Source organism: Hyperolius riggenbachi, chromosome 3 (genome assembly GCF_040937935.1).
Source record: "Hyperolius riggenbachi isolate aHypRig1 chromosome 3, aHypRig1.pri, whole genome shotgun sequence".
In the NCBI taxonomy this organism is placed as follows: Eukaryota; Metazoa; Chordata; class Amphibia; order Anura; family Hyperoliidae; genus Hyperolius; species Hyperolius riggenbachi.
In genome coordinates, this window is record NC_090648.1 from 492,397,857 (window position 1) to 492,423,229 (window position 25,373).

The window sequence follows — 25,373 nt, forward strand, 5'->3', positions numbered from 1 at the left end:
GATCGCAGTGTCTTGGTTGTCAGCACGGTGGCAGCACCTGTCTCTGGGAGTAATAGTGGCGAGGCCTGGGAGCGTGCGAGGGGCTGTGAGATCGCAGTGTCTTGGCTGTCAGCACGGTGTCAGCACCTGTCTCTGGGAGTAATAGTGGCCTGGGAGCGTGCGAGGGGCTGTGAGATCGCAGTGTCTTGGCTGTCAGCACGATGTCAGCACCTGTCTCTGGGAGTAATAGTGGCGGGGCCTGGGAGCGTGCGAGGGGCTGTGAGATCGCAGTGTCTTGGCTGTCAGCACGGTGGCAGCGCCTGTCTCTGGGAGTAATAGTGGCGAGGCCTGGGAGCGTGCGAGGGGCTGTGAGATCGCAGTGTCTTGGTTGTCAGCACGGTGGCAGCACCTGTCTCTGGGAGTAATAGTGGCGAGGCCTGGAAGCGTGCGAGGGGCTGTGAGATCGCAGTGTCTTGGTTGTCAGCACGGTGGCAGCACCTGTCTCTGGGAGTAATAGTGGCAGGGCCTGGGAGCGTGCGAGGGGCTGTGAGATCGCTGTGTCTTGGTTGTCAGCACGGTGGCAGCACCTGTCTCTGGGAGTAATAGTGGCGGGGCCTGGGAGAGAGTGAGGGGCTGTGAGATCGCAGTGTCTTGGTTGTCAGCGCGGTGGCAGCACCTGTCTCTGGGAGTAATAGTGGCGAGGCCTGGGAGCGTGCGAGGGGCTGTGAGATCGCAGTGTCTTGGTTGTCAGCACGGTGGCAGCACCTGTCTCTGGGAGTAATAGTGGCGAGGCCTGGGAGCGTGCGAGGGGCTGTGAGATCGCAGTGTCTTGGTTGTCAGCACGGTGGCAGCACCAGTCTCTGGGAGTAATAGTGGCGGGGCCTGGGAGCGTGCGAGGGGCTGTGAGATCGCTGTGTCTTGGTTGTCAGCACGGTGGCAGCACCTGTCTCTGGGAGTAATAGTGGCGGGGCTTGGGAGCGTGCGAGGGGCTGTGAGATCGCAGTGTCTTGGTTGTCAGCACGGTGGCAGCACCTGTCTCTGGGAGTAATAGTGGCAGGGCCTGGGAGCGTGCGAGGGGCTGTGAGATCACAGTGTCTTGGCTGTCAGCACGGTGGCAGCACCTGTCTCTGGGAGTAATAGTGGCGAGGCCTGGGAGCGTGCGAGGGGCTGTGAGATCGCAGTGTCTTTGTTGTCAGCACGGTGGCAGCACCTGTCTCTGGGAGTAATAGTGGCGGGGCCTGGGAGCGTGCGAGGGGCTGTGAGATTGCAGTGTCTTGGTTGTCAGCACAGTGGCAGCACCTGTCTCTGGGAGTAATAGTGGCGAGGCCTGGGAGCGTGCGAGGGGCTGTGAGATCGCAGTGTCTTGGTTGTCAGCACGGTGGCAGCACCTGTCTCTGGGAGTAATAGTGGCGGGGCCTGAGAGAGAGCGAGGGGCTGTGAGATCGCAGTGTCTTGGTTGTCAGCGCGGTGGCAGCACCAGTCTCTGGGAGTAATAGTGGCGAGGCCTGGGAGCATGCGAGGGGCTGTGAGATCGCAGTGTCTTAATTGTCAGCACGATGGCAGCACCTGTCTCTGGGAGTAATAGTGGCGGGGCCTGGGAGCGTGCGAGGGGCTGTGAGATCGCTGTGTCTTGGTTGTCAGCACGGTGGCAGCACCTGTCTCTGGGAGTAATAGTGGCGGGGCTTGGGAGCGTGCGAGGGGCTGTGAGATCGCAGTGTCTTGGTTGTCAGCACGGTGGCAGCACCTGTCTCTGGGAGTAATAGTGGCAGGGCCTGGGAGCGTGCGAGGGGCTGTGAGATCACAGTGTCTTGGCTGTCAGCACGGTGGCAGCACCTGTCTCTGGGAGTAATAGTGGCGAGGCCTGGGAGCGTGCGAGGGGCTGTGAGATCGCAGTGTCTTGGTTGTCAGCACGGTGGCAGCACCAGTCTCTGGGAGTAATAGTGGCGGGGCCTGGGAGCGTGCGAGGGGCTGTGAGATCGCTGTGTCTTGGTTGTCAGCACGGTGGCAGCACCTGTCTCTGGGAGTAATAGTGGCGGGGCTTGGGAGCGTGCGAGGGGCTGTGAGATCGCAGTGTCTTGGTTGTCAGCACGGTGGCAGCACCTGTCTCTGGGAGTAATAGTGGCAGGGCCTGGGAGCGTGCGAGGGGCTGTGAGATCACAGTGTCTTGGCTGTCAGCACGGTGGCAGCACCTGTCTCTGGGAGTAATAGTGGCGAGGCCTGGGAGCGTGCGAGGGGCTGTGAGATCGCAGTGTCTTTGTTGTCAGCACGGTGGCAGCACCTGTCTCTGGGAGTAATAGTGGCGGGGCCTGGGAGCGTGCGAGGGGCTGTGAGATTGCAGTGTCTTGGTTGTCAGCACAGTGGCAGCACCTGTCTCTGGGAGTAATAGTGGCGGGGCCTGGGAGCGTGCGAGGGGCTGTGAGATCGCAGTGTCTTGGTTGTCAGCACGGTGGCAGCACCTGTCTCTGGGAGTAATAGTGGCGGGGCCTGAGAGAGAGCGAGGGGCTGTGAGATCGCAGTGTCTTGGTTGTCAGCGCGGTGGCAGCACCAGTCTCTGGGAGTATTAGTGGCGAGGCCTGGGAGCATGCGAGGGGCTGTGAGATCGCAGTGTCTTGGTTGTCAGCACGGTGGCAGCACCAGTCTCTGGGAGTAATAGTGGCGGGGCCTGGGAGCGTGCGAGGGGCTGTGAGATCGCTGTGTCTTGGTTGTCAGCACGGTAGCAGCACCTGTCTCTGGGAGTAATAGTGGCGGGGCTTGGGAGCGTGCGAGGGGCTGTGAGATCGCAGTGTCTTGGTTGTCAGCACGGTGGCAGCACCTGTCTCTGGGAGTAATAGTGGCAGGGCCTGGGAGCGTGCGAGGGGCTGTGAGATCAGTGTCTTGGCTGTCAGCACGGTGGCAGCACCTGTCTCTGGGAGTAATAGTGGCGAGGCCTGGGAGCGTGCGAGGGGCTGTGAGATCGCAGTGTCTTTGTTGTCAGCACGGTGGCAGCACCTGTCTCTGGGAGTAATAGTGGCGGGGCCTGGGAGCGTGCGAGGGGCTGTGAGATTGCAGTGTCTTGGTTGTCAGCACAGTGGCAGCACCTGTCTCTGGGAGTAATAGTGGCGGGGCCTGGGAGCGTGCGAGGGGCTGTGAGATCGCAGTGTCTTGGTTGTCAGCACGGTGGCAGCACCTGTCTCTGGGAGTAATAGTGGCGGGGCCTGAAAGAGAGCGAGGGGCTGTGAGATCGCAGTGTCTTGGTTGTCAGCGCGGTGGCAGCACCAGTCTCTGGGAGTAATAGTGGCGAGGCCTGGGAGCATGCGAGGGGCTGTGAGATCGCAGTGTCTTAATTGTCAGCACGGTGGCAGCACCTGTCTCTGGGAGTAATAGTGGCGAGGCCTGGGAGCATGCGAGGGGCTGTGAGATTGCAGTGTCTTGGTTGTCAGCACGGTGGCAGCACCTGTCTCAGGGAGTAATAGTGGCGGGGCCTGGGAGCGTGCGAGGGGCTGTGAGATCGCAGTGTCTTGGTTGTCAGCACAGTGGCAGCACCTGTCTCTGGGAGTAATAGTGGCGAGGCCTGGGAGCGTGCGAGGGGCTGTGAGATCGCAGTGCCTTGGCTGTCAGCACGGTGGCAGCACCTGTCTCTGGGAGTAATAATGGCGAGGCCTGGGAGCGTGCGAGAGGCTGTGAGATCAGTGTCTTGGTTGTCAGCACGGTGGCAGCACCTGTCTCTGGGAGTAATAGTGGCGAGGCCTGGGAGAGTGCGAGGGGCTGTGAGATTGCAGTGTCTTGGTTGTCAGCACCGTGGCAGCACCTGTCTCTGGGAGTAATAGTGGCGAGGCCTGGAAGCGTGCGAGGGGCTGTGAGATCGCAGTGTCTTTGTTGTCAGCACGGTGGCAGCACCTGTCTCTGGGAGTAATAGTGGCAGGGCCTGGGAGCCTGTGAGGGGCTGTGAGATCGCAGTGTCTTGGTTGTCAGCACGGTGGCAGCACCTGTCTCTGGGAGTAATAGTGGCGAGGCCTGGGAGCGTGCGAGGGGCTGTGAGATCGCAGTGTCTTGGCTGTCAGCACGGTGTCAGCACCTGTCTCTGGGAGTAATAGTGGCGAGGCCTGGGAGCGTGCAAGGGGCTGTGAGATCGCAGTGTCTTGGTTGTCAGCGCGGTGGCAGCACCTGTCTCTGGGAGTAATAGTGGCGATGCCTGGGAGTGTGCGAGGGGCTGTGAGATCGCAGTGTCTTGGTTGTCAGCACGGTGGCAGCACCTGTCTCTGGGAGTAATAGTGGCGAGGCCTGGGAGCGTGCGAGGGGCTGTGAGATCGCAGTGTCTTGGCTGTCAGCACGGTGTCAGCACCTGTCTCTGGGAGTAATAGTGGCCTGGGAGCGTGCGAGGGGCTGTGAGATCGCAGTGTCTTGGCTGTCAGCACGATGTCAGCACCTGTCTCTGGGAGTAATAGTGGCGGGGCCTGGGAGCGTGCGAGGGGCTGTGAGATCGCAGTGTCTTGGCTGTCAGCACGGTGGCAGCACCTGTCTCTGGGAGTAATAGTGGCGAGGCCTGGGAGCGTGCGAGGGGCTGTGAGATCGCAGTGTCTTGGTTGGCAGCACGGTGGCAGCACCTGTCTCTGGGAGTAATAGTGGCGAGGCCTGGGAGCGTGCGAGGGGCTGTGAGATCGCAGTGTCTTGGTTGTCAGCACGGTGGCAGCACCTGTCTCTGGGAGTAATAGTGGCGGGGCCTGGGAGCGTGCGAGGGGCTGTGAGATCGCAGTGTCTTGGTTGTCAGCACGGTGGCAGCACCTGTCTCTGGGAGTAATAGTGGCGGGGCCTGGGAGAGAGTGAGGGGCTGTGAGATCGCAGTGTCTTGGTTGTCAGCGCGGTGGCAGCACCTGTCTCTGGGAGTAATAGTGGCGAGGCCTGGGAGCGTGCGAGGGGCTGTGAGATCGCAGTGTCTTGGTTGTCAGCACGGTGGCAGCACCTGTCTCTGGGAGTAATAGTGGCGAGGCCTGGGAGCGTGCGAGGGGCTGTGAGATCGCAGTGTCTTGGCTGTCAGCACGGTGGCAGCACCTGTCTCTGGGAGTAATAGTGGCGAGGCCTGGGAGCGTGCGAGGGGCTGTGAGATCGCAGTGTCTTGGTTGTCAGCACGGTGGCAGCACCTGTCTCTGGGAGTAATAGTGGCGAGGCCTGGGAGCGTGCGAGGGGCTGTGAGATCGCAGTGTCTTGGTTGTCAGCACGGTGGCAGCACCTGTCTCTGGGAGTAATAGTGGCGAGGCCTGGGAGCGTGCGAGGGGCTGTGAGATCGCAGTGTCTTTGTTGTCAGCGCGGTGGCAGCACCTGTCTCTGCGAGTAATAGTGGCGAGGCCTGGGAGCGTGCGAGGGGCTGTGAGATCGCAGTGTCTTGGTTGTCAGCACGGTGGCAGCACCTGTCTCTGGGAGTAATAGTGGCGGGGCCTGGGAGCGTGCGAGGGGCTGTGAGATCGCAGTGTCTTGGTTGTCAGCACGGTGGCAGCACCTGTCTCTGGGAGTAATAGTGGCGGGGCCTGGGAGTGTGCGAGGGGCTGTGAGATCGCAGTGTCTTGGCTGTCAGCATGGTGGCAGCACCTGTCTCTGGGAGTAATAGTGGCGAGGCCTGGGAGAGTGCGAGGGGCTGTGAGATCTCAGTGTCTTGGTTGTCAGCACGGTGGCAGCACCTGTCTCTGGGAGTAATAGTGGCGAGGCCTGGGAGTAATAGTGGCGAGGCCTGGGAGCGTGCGAGGGGCTGTGAGATCGCAGTGTCTTGGCTGTCAGCACGGTGTCAGCACCTGTCTCTGGGAGTAATAGTGGCCTGGGAGCGTGCGAGGGGCTGTGAGATCGCAGTGTCTTGGCTGTCAGCACGATGTCAGCACCTGTCTCTGGGAGTAATAGTGGCGGGGCCTGGGAGCGTGCGAGGGGCTGTGAGATCGCAGTGTCTTGGCTGTCAGCACGGTGGCAGCGCCTGTCTCTGGGAGTAATAGTGGCGAGGCCTGGGAGCGTGCGAGGGGCTGTGAGATCGCAGTGTCTTGGTTGTCAGCACGGTGGCAGCACCTGTCTCTGGGAGTAATAGTGGCGAGGCCTGGAAGCGTGCGAGGGGCTGTGAGATCGCAGTGTCTTGGTTGTCAGCACGGTGGCAGCACCTGTCTCTGGGAGTAATAGTGGCAGGGCCTGGAAGCGTGCGAGGGGCTGTGAGATCGCAGTGTCTTGGTTGTCAGCACGGTGGCAGCACCTGTCTCTGGGAGTAATAGTGGCAGGGCCTGGGAGCGTGCGAGGGGCTGTGAGATCGCTGTGTCTTGGTTGTCAGCACGGTGGCAGCACCTGTCTCTGGGAGTAATAGTGGCGGGGCCTGGGAGAGAGTGAGGGGCTGTGAGATCGCAGTGTCTTGGTTGTCAGCGCGGTGGCAGCACCTGTCTCTGGGAGTAATAGTGGCGAGGCCTGGGAGCGTGCGAGGGGCTGTGAGATCGCAGTGTCTTGGTTGTCAGCACGGTGGCAGCACCTGTCTCTGGGAGTAATAGTGGCGAGGCCTGGGAGCGTGCGAGGGGCTGTGAGATCGCAGTGTCTTGGCTGTCAGCACGGTGGCAGCACCTGTCTCTGGGAGTAATAGTGGCGAGGCCTGGGAGCGTGCGAGGGGCTGTGAGATCGCAGTGTCTTGGTTGGCAGCACGGTGGCAGCACCTGTCTCTGGGAGTAATAGTGGCGAGGCCTGGGAGCGTGCGAGGGGCTGTGAGATCGCAGTGTCTTGGTTGTCAGCACGGTGGCAGCACCTGTCTCTGGGAGTAATAGTGGCGGGGCCTGGGAGCGTGCGAGGGGCTGTGAGATCGCAGTGTCTTGGTTGTCAGCACGGTGGCAGCACCTGTCTCTGGGAGTAATAGTGGCGGGGCCTGGGAGAGAGTGAGGGGCTGTGAGATCGCAGTGTCTTGGTTGTCAGCGCGGTGGCAGCACCTGTCTCTGGGAGTAATAGTGGCGAGGCCTGGGAGCGTGCGAGGGGCTGTGAGATCGCAGTGTCTTGGTTGTCAGCACGGTGGCAGCACCTGTCTCTGGGAGTAATAGTGGCGAGGCCTGGGAGCGTGCGAGGGGCTGTGAGATCGCAGTGTCTTGGCTGTCAGCACGGTGGCAGCACCTGTCTCTGGAAGTAATAGTGGCGAGGCCTGGGAGCGTGCGAGGGGCTGTGAGATCGCAGTGTCTTGGTTGGCAGCACGGTGGCAGCACCTGTCTCTGGGAGTAATAGTGGCGAGGCCTGGGAGCGTGCGAGGGGCTGTGAGATCGCAGTGTCTTGGTTGTCAGCACGGTGGCAGCACCTGTCTCTGGGAGTAATAGTGGCGAGGCCTGGGAGCGTGCGAGGGGCTGTGAGATCGCAGTGTCTTTGTTGTCAGCGCGGTGGCAGCACCTGTCTCTGCGAGTAATAGTGGCGAGGCCTGGGAGCGTGCGAGGGGCTGTGAGATCGCAGTGTCTTGGTTGTCAGCACGGTGGCAGCACCTGTCTCTGGGAGTAATAGTGGCGGGGCCTGGGAGCGTGCGAGGGGCTGTGAGATCGCAGTGTCTTGGTTGTCAGCACGGTGGCAGCACCTGTCTCTGGGAGTAATAGTGGCGGGGCCTGGGAGTGTGCGAGGGGCTGTGAGATCGCAGTGTCTTGGCTGTCAGCATGGTGGCAGCACCTGTCTCTGGGAGTAATAGTGGCGAGGCCTGGGAGAGTGCGAGGGGCTGTGAGATCTCAGTGTCTTGGTTGTCAGCACGGTGGCAGCACCTGTCTCTGGGAGTAATAGTGGCGAGGCCTGGGAGCATGCGAGGGGCTGTGAGATTGCAGTGTCTTGGTTGTCAGCACGGTGGCAGCACCTGTCTCTGCGAGTAATAGTGGCGAGGCCTGGGAGCGTGCGAGGGGCTGTGAGATCACTGTGTCTTGGTTGTCAGCACGGTGGCAGCACCTGTCTCTAGGAAGTAATAGTGGCGGGGCCTGGGAGCGTGCGAGGGGCTGTGAGATCGCAGTGTCTTGGTTGTCAGCACGGTGGCAGCACCTGTCTCTGGGAGTAATAGTGGCGAGGCCTGGGAGCGTGCGAGGAGCTGTGAGATCGCAGTGCCTTGGTTGTCAGTGCGGTGGCAGCACCTGTCTCTGGGAGTAATAGTGGCGAGGCCTGGGAGCGTGCGAGGGGCTGTGAGATCGCAGTGTCTTGGTTGTCAGCACGGTGGCAGCACCTGTCTCTGGGAGTAATAGTGGCGAGGCCTGGGAGCGTGGGAGGGGCTGTGAGATCGCAGTGTCTTGGTTGTCAGCACGGTGGCAGCACCTGTCTCTGGGAGTAATAGTGGCAGGGCCTGGGAGCGTGCGAAGGGCTGTGAGATCGCAGTGTCTTGGCTGTCAGCACGGTGGCAGCACCTGTCTCTGGGAGTAATAGTGGCCTGGGAGTGTGCGAGGGGCTGTGAGATCGCAGTGTCTTGGTTGTCAGCACGGTGGCAGCACCTGTCTCTGGGAGTAATAGTGACAGGGCCTGGGAGCGTGCGAGGGGCTCTGAGATCGCAGTGTCTTGGTTGTCAGCACGGTGGCAGCACCTGTCTCTGGGAGTAATAGTGGCGAGGCCTGGGAGCGTGCGAGGGGCTGTGAGATCGCAGTGTCTTGGTTGTCAGCACGGTGGCAGCACCTGTCTCTGGGAGTAATAGTGACAGGGCCTGGGAGCGTGCGAGGGGCTCTGAGATCGCAGTGTCTTGGTTGTCAGCACGGTGGCAGCACCTGTCTCTGGGAGTAATAGTGGCGGGGCCTGGGAGCGTGCGAGGGGCTGTGAGATCGCAGTGTCTTGGCTGTCAGCACGGTGGCAGCACCTGTCTCTGGGAGTAATAGTGGCCTGGGAGTGTGCCAGGGGCTGTGAGATCGCAGTGTCTTGGTTGTCAGCACGGTGGCAGCACCTGTCTCTGGGAGTAATAGTGGCGAGGTCTGGGAGCGTGCGAGGGGCTGTGAGATCGCAGTGTCTTGGTTGTCAGCACGGTGGCAGCACCTGTCTCTGGGTTTAATAGTGGCCTGGGAGCGTGGGAGGGGCTGTGAGATCGCAGTGTCTTGGTTGTCAGCACGGTGGCAGCACCTGTCTCTGGGAGTAATAGTGGCGAGGCCTGGGAGCGTGCAAGGGGCTGTGAGATCGCAGTGTCAGGATACACACGCCGCTCGCCGTGCCAGGTTATGCGTGGTATGCCTGTGATGTGGCGGCTTGTCCGCTCTCCTCTTTATGAAGCCACCAAATGACTTTCAGAGCGAACCACAAGCTGGGCTGGAAATCCACCGCGCTGGTTAGCTATTCATTAAATGGCGTTTTCACCCGCATGATAAGATGCCAGCAGTAAATGGAACAGTGTGCTCTATGAGTATGGAAAGCGTCCCAGAGCCGTTTATACGCACGTTACAGCGATAATTTACCTCCCCTTACAATGTCAAGACAAGACACAGAACATTTATATTGCGCTTTTCTCCTGGTGGGCTCAAAGTGCCAGAGCTGCAGCCACTAGGGTGCACTCTATAGGCAGTAGCAGTGTTAGAGAGTTTTGCCCAAGGACTCCTCACTTAATAGGTCATGGTTTACAGAACAATAAGAGTCGAGATTAAAACCCTACTGTCCTGTGTCAGAGGCCGAGCCCTTAAAGGGAACCTAAACTGAGAAGGATATGTTTTTTTCTTTTTAAAATAATGCCAGTTGCCTGACTCTCCTGCTGATCCTGTGTTTCTAATACTTTTAGTCACATCCCCTGAACAAGCATGCAGATCAGGTGCTCTGACTGAAGTCAGACTGGATTAGCTGCATGCTTGTTTCAGGTGTGTGATTCAGCCACTACTGCAGCCAAAGAGATCAGCAGGACTGCCAGGCAACGGATATTGTTTAAAAGGAAACATCCATATCCCTCTCAGTTTAGGTTCCCTTTAAAGAACCACTATTGCAAAAAAAAAAAAAGTTTAAAATACATGAAAACACATAAAAAGTAAATTTCTCAGAGTAAAATTAGCTGTAAATGACTTTTCTCCTCTGTTGCTGTCACTTGAAGTAGGTGGTAGACATCTGACAGAGCTGACAGGTTTCAGACTAGCCCATCTCCTCATGGGGGATTCTCAGGGTTTTCTTTATTTTGAAAAACACTTAGTGAATGACAGTTGCTCCATCCCACTGCCAGAACAGTGTGCAAACATGTAGAGGCGGCAACCTGCGTCTTTGTATAGATTCTTTTACAGAGAGTGCTCTTGTAAAGATTAAATGAAATGCTGAGAATCCTCCCATGAAGAGATGGACTAGTCAAAAACCTGTCAGTTCTGACAGGCTACTACTAAGTACTGTAATTGACAGCAACATAGGAGAAAAGTAATTTATGGCTCATTTTACTCAGGAAGAAACATACGTCTTATTTGTATGTGTTTACATGTATTTGAAATGTTAACATTTTTTGCAATAGTGGCCCTTTAACCATTATACTATCCAGCCACACTGTGACACTTACTAGGCCCCTCCCCCATTGTGCGTCACATTGGGCCTGATACACCATACAATTTCCTGTCATATCGACGGGTTGAATTGATCAGGTCTGATCAGGTTTCCAATTGATTTTCCGAACACTTCTGTATAAAATAGATCGGAAACCTGATCGGACCTGTCGGAAATTATCGAATTGATCCGTTGATCTGATGGGAAATGGCACGGTGTGTACCGGGCATAAAGTCCTCCTGATAAAAACAAGGAACACCAAGAGCCCCAATAGTGTAATATGTACTGGTAAATGGTTACTAGATTGAGTAAATATTAATACTCACAAACCAGGGTTACCATTAGGCAACCACTGTAAAGGCAGGTGGGGAGATTGTCCTGACCCCACTCAGGAATAAGAAGTCGCTCTCTGTAGATGAGAAAAAGGGGTTCAACCCTCCACCCAGGGTGGACTCAATACTATGCAGGAGAACAGAGGCGCCAAAAGGATAAAAGGCAGCTAAATGAGCTTAAAAACCAAATTCTTGGTAAATAGAGGAGGTAGTGGTGGACTTACCTCCTCCAAGTAGACACACAACGACTGTAGTAAACACAGTCAATATATTTTATTTATGAACTCCAGAGGTGCCTGGCTCTTCTACTGACAACATATGCTATTGCTCCGTTGTTATTGCCTGATGAAGCGGGATCAAACCTGCGAAACGCGTTGCATATTTGGAGTTCATAAATAAAATATATTGACTGTGTTTACTACAGTCGTTGTGTGTCTCCTTGGAGGAGGTGAGTCCACCACTACCTCCTCTATTTACCAAGAATTTGGTTTTTAAGCTCATTTAGCTTCCTTTTTTCCTTTTGGCGCCTCTGTTCTCCTGCATAATAAAGTCCTCCTGGACTGGAGATCATTGGACAACAGTAACATTCCTGCAGGCCTGGCATGGGATCTGCAGAACTGCTACAAAGTGTCAAGTTCAACATTTGTCTGGGCCGTATCAGATAAGGTGGGGATTATTGAAAGGTTATTGCCCTCTTGAAGACCCCAATGCCCCTTTAATGATCTCATGTTATCTCTACGCTGGGAGACTTATGGTAATGCCTCATGGTAGACTCAGTGCTGACATCACGCTTCCTAATGCTGACATCACACCTCCACATGTTGGATTTGTCATAATGCCACCCAGCAGACACTCTTCTCTGTCAAGGTCTGTCTGTCACTTATCTACCTTTTATGGGCCACCCAATTGATTTTGGGCTGAAATCGGTCAAAAGGATAGATCTCGAATGCAGGTGTAATCTCACAAGGGCTCCATTAGATGCACAGGAGTAATGGTGTTCGATACTGCGACAAGCGACGGCCCCCCAGTCGGTGTTCCCCCAAGTGTATAAAGGCGCATACACACGTCCATACTTTTTCAAACGATTGGCCCGTCAGAACCTCCGCTTGGCGGATCAGTCATCAGTCTGCCGACAGCTTGTACTCGCGTGCAACTGTCGACAGAACGACCGCCCCGCGGGAGGGTCTGACGGACGGACCGCCCCGCGGGATGGTCTGACTGACGGACCGCCCCGCTCTGCTCATCCCATTCTCTGCACAGAGCCACCACCTTACCCCGCCCATCTTCTCACTCTGCACAGAGCCATCTCCTGACTCCACCCACCTCCTCCCTATGCACAGAGCCATCACCTGACCCCGCCCACCTCCTCCCTCTACACAAAGCTATCACTTGACCCTGCTCACCTCCTTCCTCTGATTTGCTAGTCATGTTCATGTGCTAAAACAGGATGTGACTACAGCAAATCGGAGCTTTGCTAATCCGTCAGCTGATCAAACAAATCGCATGCTTCTCCATGACTTCCCCTACACATGACATCACTATTTCTGAATCCTGTATAACTCTAACCATAACTGAAAGTGTCACCATATCATTTTTTGAAAATTGTATTTTATTTTTAACATAAATGCTGCCTGGTTGAGCTTAGTTGTAAGCAGGCCCGCCATCAGGGGGGGACATCCGTGACTCCCGTCACGGGCCCCGGCCCTGCAGGGGGGCCCCATCCCCGCCGCGGCCCTGCCGGGTGCCGCCCGGCCGCCGCTCAACCCCCCCTGACCGCTTCTCCCTCCCTCTCCCTCCATCCCTCTAGCCGCCGCCGCCGCCTCCGCCGCCTCCGCCTAGTCAGACCCCGATCAGGCGGCGACAATAGTGCGGGCGCTAGGACCCAGCGCCCGCACTGATATGCGGAAGTGACGTCACTTCCGCATATAGAGCGGGTGCGTCCAGCGCCCGCTCTGGTCGGGTCGCCGCTGATCTTGAGGTCTGACGCTGGGCAGCACTCACTGGCAAGGTAGGGGAGGCAGCGGCGGCAGCGACGACGACGGCGGCGGCTCCCTGTCACTCGCTCACTAGCTAAAGGGCCTCCCTGTCACTCACTCCCTAAAGGGCCTCCCTGTCACTCACTCCCTAAAGGGCCTCCCTGTCACTCACTCCCTAAAGGGCCTCCCTGTCACTCACCCACTACTTAAAGGGCCTCCCTGTCACTCACTCCCTAAAGGGCCTCCCTGCCACTCACTCACTACTTAAAGGGCCTCCTTGTCACTCACTCACTACTTGAAGGGCCTCCCTGTCACTCACTCACTACCTAAAGGGCCTCCCTGTCACTCACTCACTACCTAAAGGGCCTCCCTGTCACTCACTCACTCCCTAAAGGGCCTCCCTGTCACTCACTCACTCCCTAAAGGGCCTCCCTGTCACTCACTTCCTAAAGGGCCTCCCTGTCACTCACTCACTAGCTAAAGGGCCTCCCTGTCACTCACTCACTACTTAAAGGGCCTCCCTGTCACTCACTCACTACTTGAAGGGCCTCCCTGTCACTCACTCACTACCTAAAGGGCCTCCCTGTCACTCACTACCTAAAGGGCCTCCCTGTCACTCACTCACTCCCTAAAGGGCCTCCCTGTCACTCACTCACTACCTAAAGGGCCTCCCTGTCACTCACTACCTAAAGGGCCTCCCTGTCACTCACTCCCTAAAGGGCCTCCCTGTCACTCACTCCCTAAAGGGCCTCCCTGTCACTCACTCACTACCTAAAGGGCCTCCCTGTCACTCACTCACTCACTCCCTAAAGGGCCTCCCTGTCACTCACTCACTCCCTAAAGGGCCTCCCTGTCACTCACTCCCTAAAGGGCCTCCCTGTCACTCACTCCCTAAAGGGCCTCCCTGTCACTCACTCACTAGCTAAAGGGCCTCCCTGTCACTCACTCACTACCTAAAGGGCCTCCCTGTCACTCACTCACTACTTAAAGGGCCTCCCTGTCACTCACTCACTCCCTAAAGGGCCTCCCTGTCACTCAATCACTCCCTAAAGGGCCTCCCTGTCACTCACTCACTCACTCCCTAAAGGGCCTCCCTGTCACTCACTCACTAGCTAAAGGGCCTCCCTGTCACTCACTCACTACTTAAAGGGCCTCCCTGTCACTCACTCACTACTTGAAGGGCCTCCCTGTCACTCACTCACTCCCTAAAGGGCCTCCCTGTCACTCACTCACTCCCTAAAGGGCCTCCCTGTCACTCACTCACTCCCTAAAGGGCCTCCCTGTCACTCACTCACTCCCTAAAGGGCCTCCCTGTCACTCACTCACTAGCTAAAGGGCCTCCCTGTCACTCACTCACTAGCTAAAGGGCCTCCCTGTCACTCACTCACTACCTAAAGGGGCTCCCTGTCACTCACTCACTACCTAAAGGGGCTCCCTGTCACTCACTCACTACCTAAAAGGGCTCCCTGTCACTCACTGCCTAAAGGGCTCCATGTCACTCACTACCTAACCTGGGGGTCCCTGTCAGAATCCAGGTGAGAGGTGTCTACCATAATAAGGGGGCATTCTGCCTATTTATGTGAAATGCTGTCTATTTATGTGCCTCATGACTGCTGAATTTGTCTTGTTGGGGGCCTAATGATTGAATTTTTACTTGTTGGGGGCCTCATGATTTGTTGGGAGCCTCAAGATTGCTGAATTTGTCTTGTTGTGGGCCTCATGATTTGTTGGGGGCCTCATGATTGCTGAATTTGTCTTGTTGGGGGTCTCACGAATGCTGAATTTGTCTTGTTGGGGGCCTCATGATTGCTGAATTTGTCTTGTTGGGGGCTTCATGATTGCTGAATTTGTCTTGTTGGGGGCCTCATGATTGCTGAATTTGTCTTGTTGGGGGCCTCATGGTTTGTTGGGGGCCTCATGATTGCTAACTGCGAGACTATGGGAAAATCTGAATCATTACCATATGAGACAATAGCATTAAACCTACTTTTTTAGCTTTTTTAAACAGAAAATAAAACTGGGAGGTTCTAAAAAAATGATGGAGCACTTCCTCCTTCCGGCTTGAAGGAGGAAGTGCTCGATATCGAGGCTTGCAACGCGTCCATTCAGACACTTGCACCTCGTTGAAACGCTGGGTGGAGATCGGCGTTCTGGGTAATTAACCCCGCCGCATCTAGCCGCTCAGCTGTGGCAATTAGAGCTAACTTGAATCACGAGTATCCACCGTGGTTATTCGTGATTAATTTGTGGACAGCAAGCCTCCAACTAGCTCTGCCAACATGTAATGGCTACACACATTTCTCAGTTTGTGGGGGGGGGGGGCCCGGACTGATGATTTGTGAGGGGCCCCAAAATTTCTGATGGCGGCCCTGGTTGTAAGTTACTTCGTAGGTTATGTTTCTGGGTTCTTCTCTGGGCGATGCTTAGACGTGGTAGCAGAGAGTCCTCTGTCTCTGTCTCTTTTGTGGACAGGAGAGACATCCCCATGAATCGTCGCTCAGTATTTGTCACGGATCCCCCTACTTGAGTCTTTTCCCTTCAGCCCTCCTTGAATTCCTGTGAACAGATAAGGCACAAAACGCATTCACTCCCTTTGTGGGCTGGAGAGGGGCTCCTGAATGCCTCCACTGTAGAATACTGAAGCTGAACTTGTTGTAATCCACTTGTTAGGAGGCTTGGGGGGAAGTGGAAATCTCTCGGAAGAGAAGGCTCTGTATATCGCGTTTGTTCTCCTCTCGCAGATCCATTGGAAGGAGAGTCACCAGTGACAATGGCTGAGGGCTCTGTCCCTCACAGATCATTGACCAGCTCCGTGCTAAGTGTGCCAAAGGCTGGGAAACGACTTTAGCCATCACAATGGGGAGGATAGATGGGTGTTGGGAGACAAGGGCTGGGTGGTGTTGGGGAAGAATTGGTTATTTATTCTCAATGAGCTCTCCTCTCACAGCCTGTGACTAACTCTTTCTCCATTTTCACCTACCAAGTGGTTTGTTTCTCTGGCTCAGTGACTTGTTTTTCATGATGTAAAGGGCTGGAATCCCCTCTTGAGTGCAGCTATAGAGCCCTTGTGTCTTTCGCTGTGACCACAAACAGGGAAGTGACAGGAAACCCGCTCAGTCAGCGCTGCCGTGCGAGGTACAGCACTTTCCTTATGGCCAAAAACTCTACATTTTCGTAGGTTGCAAAAAGTTTTTTTTCAATTCCTGATGGCTGCTCATAACCTCCAAGAGACCAGGAACCCAGTGGTGCGGTATCGTACGATGAGTTGGTATATGTAAAAGTATAAGAAATATACTCCCAAAGGTGGGTAGCAAAAACTTGCATCCATTGTCAGAGCCTGCGGGAATATAACGGTCCCCGCTCTGTTTCCCAGGCCTGTCGAAGCCGATGATCGTTGGTCGCTCTCCTTGGATAGTTGTGAGGACTGCAGGGTCCGTATGGCTATAATCCCCAAAGGGTATGGACTATGCTAAAAACACTGGTGGAGGTGACCTTGATGATAGTCAACAACTAATGCTACTACAGGTTATTCTTTATTCAGGTAATCCACATGGCAAAGGTAAAAAATCACAAGGTTCAACTGACGAGATTTGGTCTGCGGATCCTTTTGTGCATATTCCTGAATTGGCCTGGCTTCCCAGATCCTGCACCCATTGGTCGAATCGGTAGGGGGTTTTGGGCGTTTTGATCTTTCACCATATTAATGCTACTACAGCACAGTCCCCAGTATCCGGCACCAGCAGGGATCGCCTGATGCCGGTAAATGTGCTTGCCGTTTGTTTGAGCAACAGGCCGAAATAGTACATACTTATCGAGCCTCCAGCAACATCTAGCAGCCTCCCTGTACCACCTCATTGGTTCCGAGTGGCTTCCCCTGTGCACACAAGCTGGCGTGTCACCTGACGCACCGGCTTCCGTACACAGACGCTGGAAACCGCTAGGAGCCCACGACGTAGCTTTAGTTGTTGTCTATCATCAAAGGCACCTCCACCAGTGTTTTTTGCATGTTCATTTCTGTTGCTTTCAAATAGGCTATGTAGCAACTTTCACACAGCAGGACAGAACTCACATCTCAACTTCCGAAAGTATTTACCCCCCTCAGTAGTTGTCCTGTGTTATCAACTTACAGTCTGGAATTAAAGTGAACCTGTAAGGAGTAAAATAAAAAGTAAAAGTTTGTTACTTACCTCAGTAGTGGGGTGCTTCTGGATATTCCAGACACTTCCCATGACCTCCTCGAGGCTCCACTGATCCAGCGCTGGCACCTTCTAAGCGAATCCAACAAATGCACCCATACAGACATCCCTGTACTGATGATTATGATGCCACCACCATGCTTCACAGTGGGAATGTTGTTTTCTGGGTGATGGGAAGTGTTGGGTTTATCTTGCACGTGACACCTTCCATGATGGCCAAAAAGTTCACTTAAAATCTCAGCTGACCTGAGAAGCTTCTTCTATGTGTGCGGGGAGTCCACCATGTGCTGCTGTGCAAACTCAAAACATGTTTTCATATTTTATTCTTTAACCAGTTAATGGTAACCTGACTTATTAAAACGTCCTGTTTGACGCTGTTAACGGCAACAGGACGTTTTAATAAGTCACCCACTCGTGCCGCCGCTCTGCACGTGTGAGCGCGGCTCCCGCCGCTATTTACCGTCGGGTCACCGCGATCAAGGTATTGGGACCGAGCGATCCTCTACCCAATCGCAATGCGTGGAATGAATGGACATGAGCGCGAACAGCGGCCACGTCTATTCATAAAACAGGAAATAGTTACAGCATAGTTAAAAGTAAAAAAAAAAAAAAAAAAAAAAGAAGTGAACACTTCCTATTACGGGAGAGTGTTCACCAGCGCCATCTTGTGGCCAAAAAGTAAATTACACAAACATTACAAATGACAGGCACATACATACATACACATATCACAACATTAATACAATTAATAACTTACACCCCCCCAGCCCCCCCCCCCCCCCCCCCATAAAAAAAACTTGTAAAAAAAAAAACAATCAGTTTAAAAAAATACATAAATAGTTGCCTAAGGGACTCAGCTTTTTTAATCTATATTTTATGAGGGAAAATTACTTTAACTTTACTACATAGGGGCTTGTAATTATAGACTGGACGAAAAAAAACCCAGAAAAATAACACCTATATTTCCAAATAATATATTGTCGCCATACATTGTGATAGGGACATCATTTAAACGGTTTAATATTCGGGACAACTGGGCAAATAAAATGTGTTGGTTTTATCTACAGGAGAATGTTAAATTTTAAAACTATAATGGCCAGAAACTGAGAAATAATTAATTTTTTCCATTATTTTAGCAAAATGTACTAGAAAGGCGAATTGGTGGCGAAAAAAAGAGGTATAGATCATTTTGTTGTGATAAGTAGTAATAAAGTTATTAGGGAATAAAAGGGAGGAGCACTGACCGGTGAAAATTGCTCTGGTCTGTCAGGGTAAAAACCACTTGGGGGTGAACTGGTTAAGCAGCATTTTTGTCTTGGCTTCTCTTCCAAAAATGTTCAGTTTCCTTTGCTCTTCCAGTAAGCCAGTGCCCATTCAGTAAGGAGACCTTGGGCAAGACTCCCTAACACTGCTACTGCCTACTGAGCTTTGGCGCTTTGAGTGCGCCGGGAAAAAAGTGCACAATATAATTGTTCTGTGTCTTGTCTTGATAAACTTTAACCTTCCTGGCGGTAACCCCGAACGTAGTTCGGGGTAAGCCGCGCAGGAGGTTTTCTCAGGCCCTGCTGGGCCGATTTGAGTAATTTTTTTTTTTGCTGAACGCAGCTAGCACTTTGCTAGCTGCGTCAGCACTTCGATCGCCGCCGCCCCGCGTTCGATCGCCGCTATCCGCATTGCAACACTGCCCCCCCCCCCCATAGACCCCTGCGCTGCCTGGCCTATCAGCGCCAGGCAGCGGCAAGGGGTGGATCGGGACTCCCTTAGACGTCCATGACGTCGGTGACGTCATCCCGCCCCGTCGCCATGGCGACGGGGGAAGCCCTCCAGGAAATCCCGTTCTTTGAACGGGATTTCCTGATCGCCTATCGCCGGAGGCGATCGGCGGGGCTGGTGGGATGCCGCTGAGCAGCGGCTATCATGTAGCGAGCCCTAGGCTCGCTACATGATTTAAAAAAATAAATAAATCAAAAAACGGCTGCGCTGCCCCCCTGGCGGTTTTTAATATACGGCCAGGAGGGTTAAAGAGGAACTCCAGTGAAAATAATGTAATAAAAAAGTGCTTCATTTTTACAATAAATATGTATAAATGATTTAGTCAGTGTTTGCCCATTGTAAAATCTTTTAAATCCCTGATTTACATTCTGACATTTATTACATGGTGACATTTTTACTGCTGGCAGGTGATGTAGCTGCTGCTTGCTGTCTTGGCAGTCGGAAACAGCTGTAAACAGCTAGTTCCCACAATGCAACAAGGTTCACAGACAGGAAACTGCCAGGAGTACCACGGTCCTCAGAGCTTCTTGTGGGAGGGGTTTCACCACAATATCAGTCATACAGAGCCCGCTGATGGTCTGTTTGTGAAAAGGAATAGATTTCTCATGTAAAAGGGGGCTTTAAGTGTGGACGTTTTTGGATTAGTGTACCTTTAAAAGAGGTTGATGTAAAGTTGTGGAGATGGATTGGGCCTGACCGCAGCAGTGTTCAGGAGACGCACAGGACACGTCACACCGTGTACCCACTTATAGGAAACATGGGAGCTCGCCCGTCCGTCCGCCGCTCAGTAACACCAGGCATTCCAGCGCGCACAACATCCATTCTTATGAGCAGGCCTCCTCCAACAATAATAAAATAAATAGACAAAATAATTAGAGGGAGAGGAAAACGTTCCGGCAGTATTTTTAGATCTTTTTCATTTTTTATTTCTTCCAATACGAATATCAAGTTTATGCGGCAGCTTCTGACTGATCCCAAATGAAAGGGGAACGCTCGCTGCCCCCCGCCGGGCCCTTCTGTTTGCATAAAGCCTTCATTAGGGTAAATAGTAATTCCGGAAAAGGCCACTTGGATGCAAGGATGGAGTCCGTTCCCAGATGTGAAGATTTAAAGTGAACCGAGCATCTTTTTTTACACCCAGTGCAGCTCTGTAGCAAATTAAAAATGCATTCTAAAAATGTGGTTTATTATTAAAAAAAAATGTTACCTTATCTTTTTACATTTAAGGGTTAAAATACACACTCCTTGTGTCCCTGAAAGGACCTGCTGAAGGAGAGCAACAGATGATGGAAGGCTGATAAGAAAGCACCTCATTAGACTTAATTGACCACAAACAAACCCTGAGCCTTCCCCATTGTACTTCAAACAGAAAACATAAGATGCACTTGAAGAATTTCACACCTAGCCTGGATAAGAGAGTGTAAAAGCAGCAGGGGTTTTTGAACTCCTGAAACATGGCAGCCCTTTCAGCTATTTGAAGCCAGGAGCTGCTTAGATCACTTTAAAGAGGACCTGTACTGAATATAGCTTAACCACTTGAGGACCACAGTGGTAAACCCCCCTAAAGACCAGGCTCTTTTTTTCATAATTGGCCACTGCAGCTTTAAGGCCCAGCTGCAGGGCCGCACGACACAGCACACAAGTGATTTCCCCCCTCCCCCCCCCCTTCTCTCCCCACCAACAGCGCTCTCTGTTGGTGGGGTCTGATCGCCCCCCCCCTTGTGTTTATTTATTTATTTTTATAAATATCTATGTACATATTATTGTAATGTTTTTTACTCTGTTTTTTTTTTTTACTACAATCCCCTCCCTCCCCCTAGCTGGCCAATCACGCGATCGGCTGTCATAGGCTACTGCTTATTAGAGCCGATCGCTCTCTTGTCCCCCAGGACATGGGGGTGGGCTTCTGTACGCTCTGTGCAATCACAGACATGGGGGGACTTCTGTAGGCTCTGTGCAATCACGGACATGGGGTCGAGCTTCTGTACGCTCTGTGCAATCATGGACATGGGGGTGGGGGACTTCTGTACGCTCTGTGCAATCACAGACATGGGGGGGGGGGGACACCTGTACGCTCTGTGCAATCACAGACATGGGGGGGGGGGACACCTGTACGCTCTGTGCAATCACGAACATGGGGGGGACACACATTTGTACGCTCGGTACAACCACAAACAAGCTTTTCGGGGAAGGTATGTGCCTACAGTGTCAGTCTCGCCCACTGCACCATGCGCACAGGTCCTCGCTGCAGCTCTGCCCCCACAGATCATTCTATCAATAACCAATCTCTGGATTAGCGCCAGTTAATAGGCGATCGGTGCTGCCGTTCCCTGCGATTGGCCCATATGAGTCACATGGCCCCGTCTGTCGCTTTCAGCTTAATGAAGTGAGAAGTCAGACAATCTGAGTTCGCTTTATAAACATTTAATCCTTTAACAATCGTGAACTCCTCGCAGCTCCCAAAACCCGAGCCAGCACCTCTGCAGAGCGCGAGCCGTCCGTGGCATTGTCTCAACACGCCGCTGCCGGCTGACATCCACCAGAAAAATGGTTGTCATCTTAATAACGCATTATTACTCGCTTTTTCCCTTCCATCGCCCTCGAGGCTTGCGAGGATTGCTCAGCCCCTCACCCCCCACCTCCCACACACACTCAGAAAGAACTTAGCTGAGTTAATTTTAGGCTTCAGATAATCCACGTGCTTTCATTTTTAAAAGTCAGTGCTTTCTCTTTAAGCAGAGCTAAAAGTGCTCAGATCAGAAAGTCACACTTCCAAATCCAACTTCCATTTTGGGCAGAAAAAGTCTGTAGTTGTCGAGAATAATAACTGTAACTAAAGTATACATTCCTCCTCTTCATCCCATCTCTGTTGCATCTGGCAAATCTGAATTGCATCGTTGTAGCATCGCCCCCACCTGGCCACACAATGTGTTACCTCTGATTGGTCGATTGGCCATCTTACTTTTTACTAATTTAAAAACTCCATTAGCCTCCTTAGCGGTAATCACGAGTACTGCTCGGGGTGGAAAAAACATGCCAGGAGCGGTAACCCCGAGCTGAACTCGAGGTAGCCGCCGGGAGGTCTATGCAGAGCAATGCGCGCAGCAGGCGGTTATCACTCACCTCCTGGGGGATCCCGACGTCGGCCGCCATTCTTCTTCCTCTCCTCCGATGAGATCCCTGTCTGTTGTTGTGATGACAGCCGGCAATCTCAGTATAGGGTTACAGCGCCACCTGGAGGACGGAGGGAAAACTGCAGCGATGCATCCCAAGGAGGTGAGTGATTGCTGGGCTGCTGCAGATCTCCCTGGCAGCATGATTGTTTACAGGTTTTAGGGTCTGAAAGGGTGCAAAAAAATTGTACCGCTTTTAGACCCTAAAATCCGGAAAGAATCATGACGCCAAGGGGGTTAAATTGGATCTCACGTGTCAAGATTAGATCCCTAACTGTCAGTCCCTTCCTTGACTCTTTGAAATACTTGTAGATAAAAGTCTGACTCTAATCTCCTGCTTATTTGATGACCGATATCCTACCCCGACTTACTACCGAGGCAATCTACTTTAGCTTTACGTCGGCTTCATGAATTTACTACTGTGGGTTGTTTTATTAGAGCTTCCAAAATAATGACTCCACTGTATTTTTTTCCAAACTATTACCCACCTGCTACTGAATTTTTTAGGCTTAGACAGGTATTTCTCTACCTTAGTTCTTATTTGGCTCCAACTGGGGCCCTCTTTTACACAATCTTTAAAGTAATGTGTAAAGAGAATCCTTTGGAGAAGGGCCTGATCTCCTATCTCTATTTAACACTAAGCAATTTCGCTTTACCACATAAACCACCATTTCTTGACGAGTGGGAAGGTGAAATTGGTGGGTCTCTGTCGGATAAGAAATGGGCTTACTAAACCTGGTGTGTATTTCCCCACACTAGGGACCTCCTGCAAGCTCTTACATTGAGCGTATTTTATCCCTGAAAGACTTTCGGGGATGTGGTGCTATTGACTCACTATGGCATACTTGGTGGTCGTGCCCCAGAGCACAGTCTTATTGGCGTTCCATTTGGTTTAAAACTAAAGTTGTCCTCTCCTGCAACATACTTTTCCCCCAAGCATATTTACATACCTTTTTCCCCAAGCGTATTTCTCCTGGGGGATAAACCACCCAAGTTGAAACACCTTGCACATCGATTCTTGAAGCATGTTGAGCCAAAAGGGTCCTAGCCTGCAACTGGAACTCTCCTAATCTACCAATGGGGGATGTTTTCTCCCTGGTCTCAGAGCAAGACCAGGGAGAGAAAGCAGCTCATATAACCGCTAAAATATCTGACAATATGCAAGAGTTCCACCATACATGGTCCCCCTGGATAATATGGTTGGAAAACTCTGGCCTTTCTTATGTTATGCACGAATTCTGAATTATGATAATGCGAGCTATATTTAGTCATTGGGCCTGTACGTTTTCTTTTTTCCTTTTACTGTTTTTGTTTCCATTTCGTTTGTTCTCTTTCTATTCTGGATATTCATGTTGATACTACTCGAATGATGTTCTTATAGCCCCTGCGTGGCTTTATTGTAGCTATTTGGCCAACCTCTTTCTTATGAAAATTCTAATAAAGGGTTTTCCAGATGAAAACTCCATTAACGTGTAACTTCGTATAAAGACATTTGCCATTGCTTTGTCTTTCATGTTCCTTAACCATTTCATTATCAGTCCTCAACCAGTGGGCGGTCTACGCTATCAGGAATCTCACGGAACACAACGAGAGGAACCAGGAGCTCATCGCCAGCCTGGAACGCCAAGGCTTGGCCGACACCTCCGTGCTAGAGAGGATGGGCTTACACGTGGACGAACGGGACGGCAAACTGGTCCTAAAATCCACCAAGAAGATGTGATGCCTTCTCAGATTCACCAGCAGGTGGTGCTCCAGGCAATTCCCCGGTCTTCTCTACGATCCATTGGTGAGGACCAGACTACGCGTTTCACATGCCCATATCACCCTGGGGATGGATGCTGGTGCACATTTATACAAAAGCTCTTTGCCTTCAGAAGTGGAACTGAAGTTCTGTCACAAACAACCATTAGCCTGACCTCCATTTCCCAATAAAATATGCAGACAAGATGTGCATCACCTGATTTTTGTCCGATGTCATTAACAAAGTGGCCATTAACGATACGATTCTTTGGATGATCGATTCTCCAATTTTGATCATAATATCGATCACACCAATCCATTTTTAAATCGATCTTATTAACCTCCTGGGCGGTATGCCCGACACTGTGTCAGGCAAGAAAATGAGCTGATAGCGGTATGCCCGAGACAGTGTAGGGCTGCAGTTCTGGTGGACTCGCCATGTGTCTCCCGCTCCACCCATGTGTCCTCCTCTGCCCCACCCATGTGTCCTCCTCTGCCCCACCCATGTGTCCTCCTCTGCCCCACCCATGTGTCCTCCTCTGCCCCACCCATGTGTCCTCCTCTGCCCCACCCACGTGTCCTCCTCTGCCCCACCCATGTGTCCTCCTCTGCCCCACCCACGTGTCCTCCTCTGCCCCACCCATGTGTCCTCCTCTGCCCCACCCATGTGTCCTCCTCTGCCCCGTGTATAACTATGAGAAGCGGCAGCTTGGCTCACCTAATCAACAGATCCAGCGGCGATGACAGACCTTTCCCTCACTGTTCTAGTGTCGGCTTCTGCTGATGACGCGATCAGTGAAGGAGAGGAGAGGTCTGTGATCGCCACTGGAGCCATTGATTAGGTGAGCCAAGGTGCCGCTTCTCACTTATACACGGGGCAGAGGAGGACACATGGGGAAGCGGGGGACAGGAGGACACAATAATTGGTCCATGCTTTGGACCATGGACAAGATGCTTTGGACCATGGACGCACCTGGTTTAGTATATACCGTATATTCTGGCGTATAAGACGACTTGGCGTTTAAATGACCCCCCAACTTTTCCAGTTAAAATATAGAGTTTGGGATATACTCGCCGTATAAGACACAGGGAGCAGGGAACACACCCTCTTCCAACACACACCAAATAAAAATTAAAATAACATCATATACTGGTGCTGTGTAGGAAGAGATACCGGTGCTGTACTGTATGTGGTACCCAGTATATAACAGTATACAGCTGATTGACTGGTTGGATTGGCCAACTCTCCCTCTCCATAAGCGGATTGGTCAGCTTTCCCTGTCTCCCTGTGTATGAGAGCGGTATGGAAGAATAGATAAAAACGCTTCTTTCACCCGTCTGGCCCACCCTTGTATCCTATTTACCACCTTCTCTGCCTCTCAGATCTCGCACATGTGCACCTGCACCGCTTCACTATAATCCTCAGCAGCGAGATCTGAGAGACGGTAACAGGATAGGGCGTATCACCTGGCATCAATGACACCCGGCGTATAAGACGGCCCCTGACTTTTCAGAAGGTTTTCAAGGGTTAAAAAACAGTCTATATATATATATATATATATATATATATATATATATATATATATATATATATATATATATATATATATATTAATTTATTTATTTTGTCCCCCCAGGTTTTTGACCCCTAAATCTAGTTGCATTTTAAATTCCGAAACGTCTTAAACGCCAAAAAATATGGTATATTTGCATTCATATTTTGTTTACAGAATATTGTGTTTCAAGCTTTTATTATACCGTACTCAAAATGTGTACTAGACATTTTGG

General features: G+C 52.5%; 1 protein-coding gene across 1 annotated transcript in view; it reads left to right on the forward strand.

Annotated features, from left to right (window-relative positions):
• ATXN10 (ataxin 10) overlaps positions 1-23,792 on the forward strand; it is a 184,679-nt gene extending 160,887 nt beyond the window's left edge. Inside the window, exon 11 of the mRNA XM_068273079.1 lies at positions 23,384-23,792. Within this exon, the coding sequence (XP_068129180.1) occupies positions 23,384-23,565 (182 nt within the window). The 3' untranslated portion in view covers positions 23,566-23,792. The remainder of the gene's footprint in view (positions 1-23,383) is intronic.
• Positions 23,793-25,373: the final 1,581 nt, after the last annotated feature.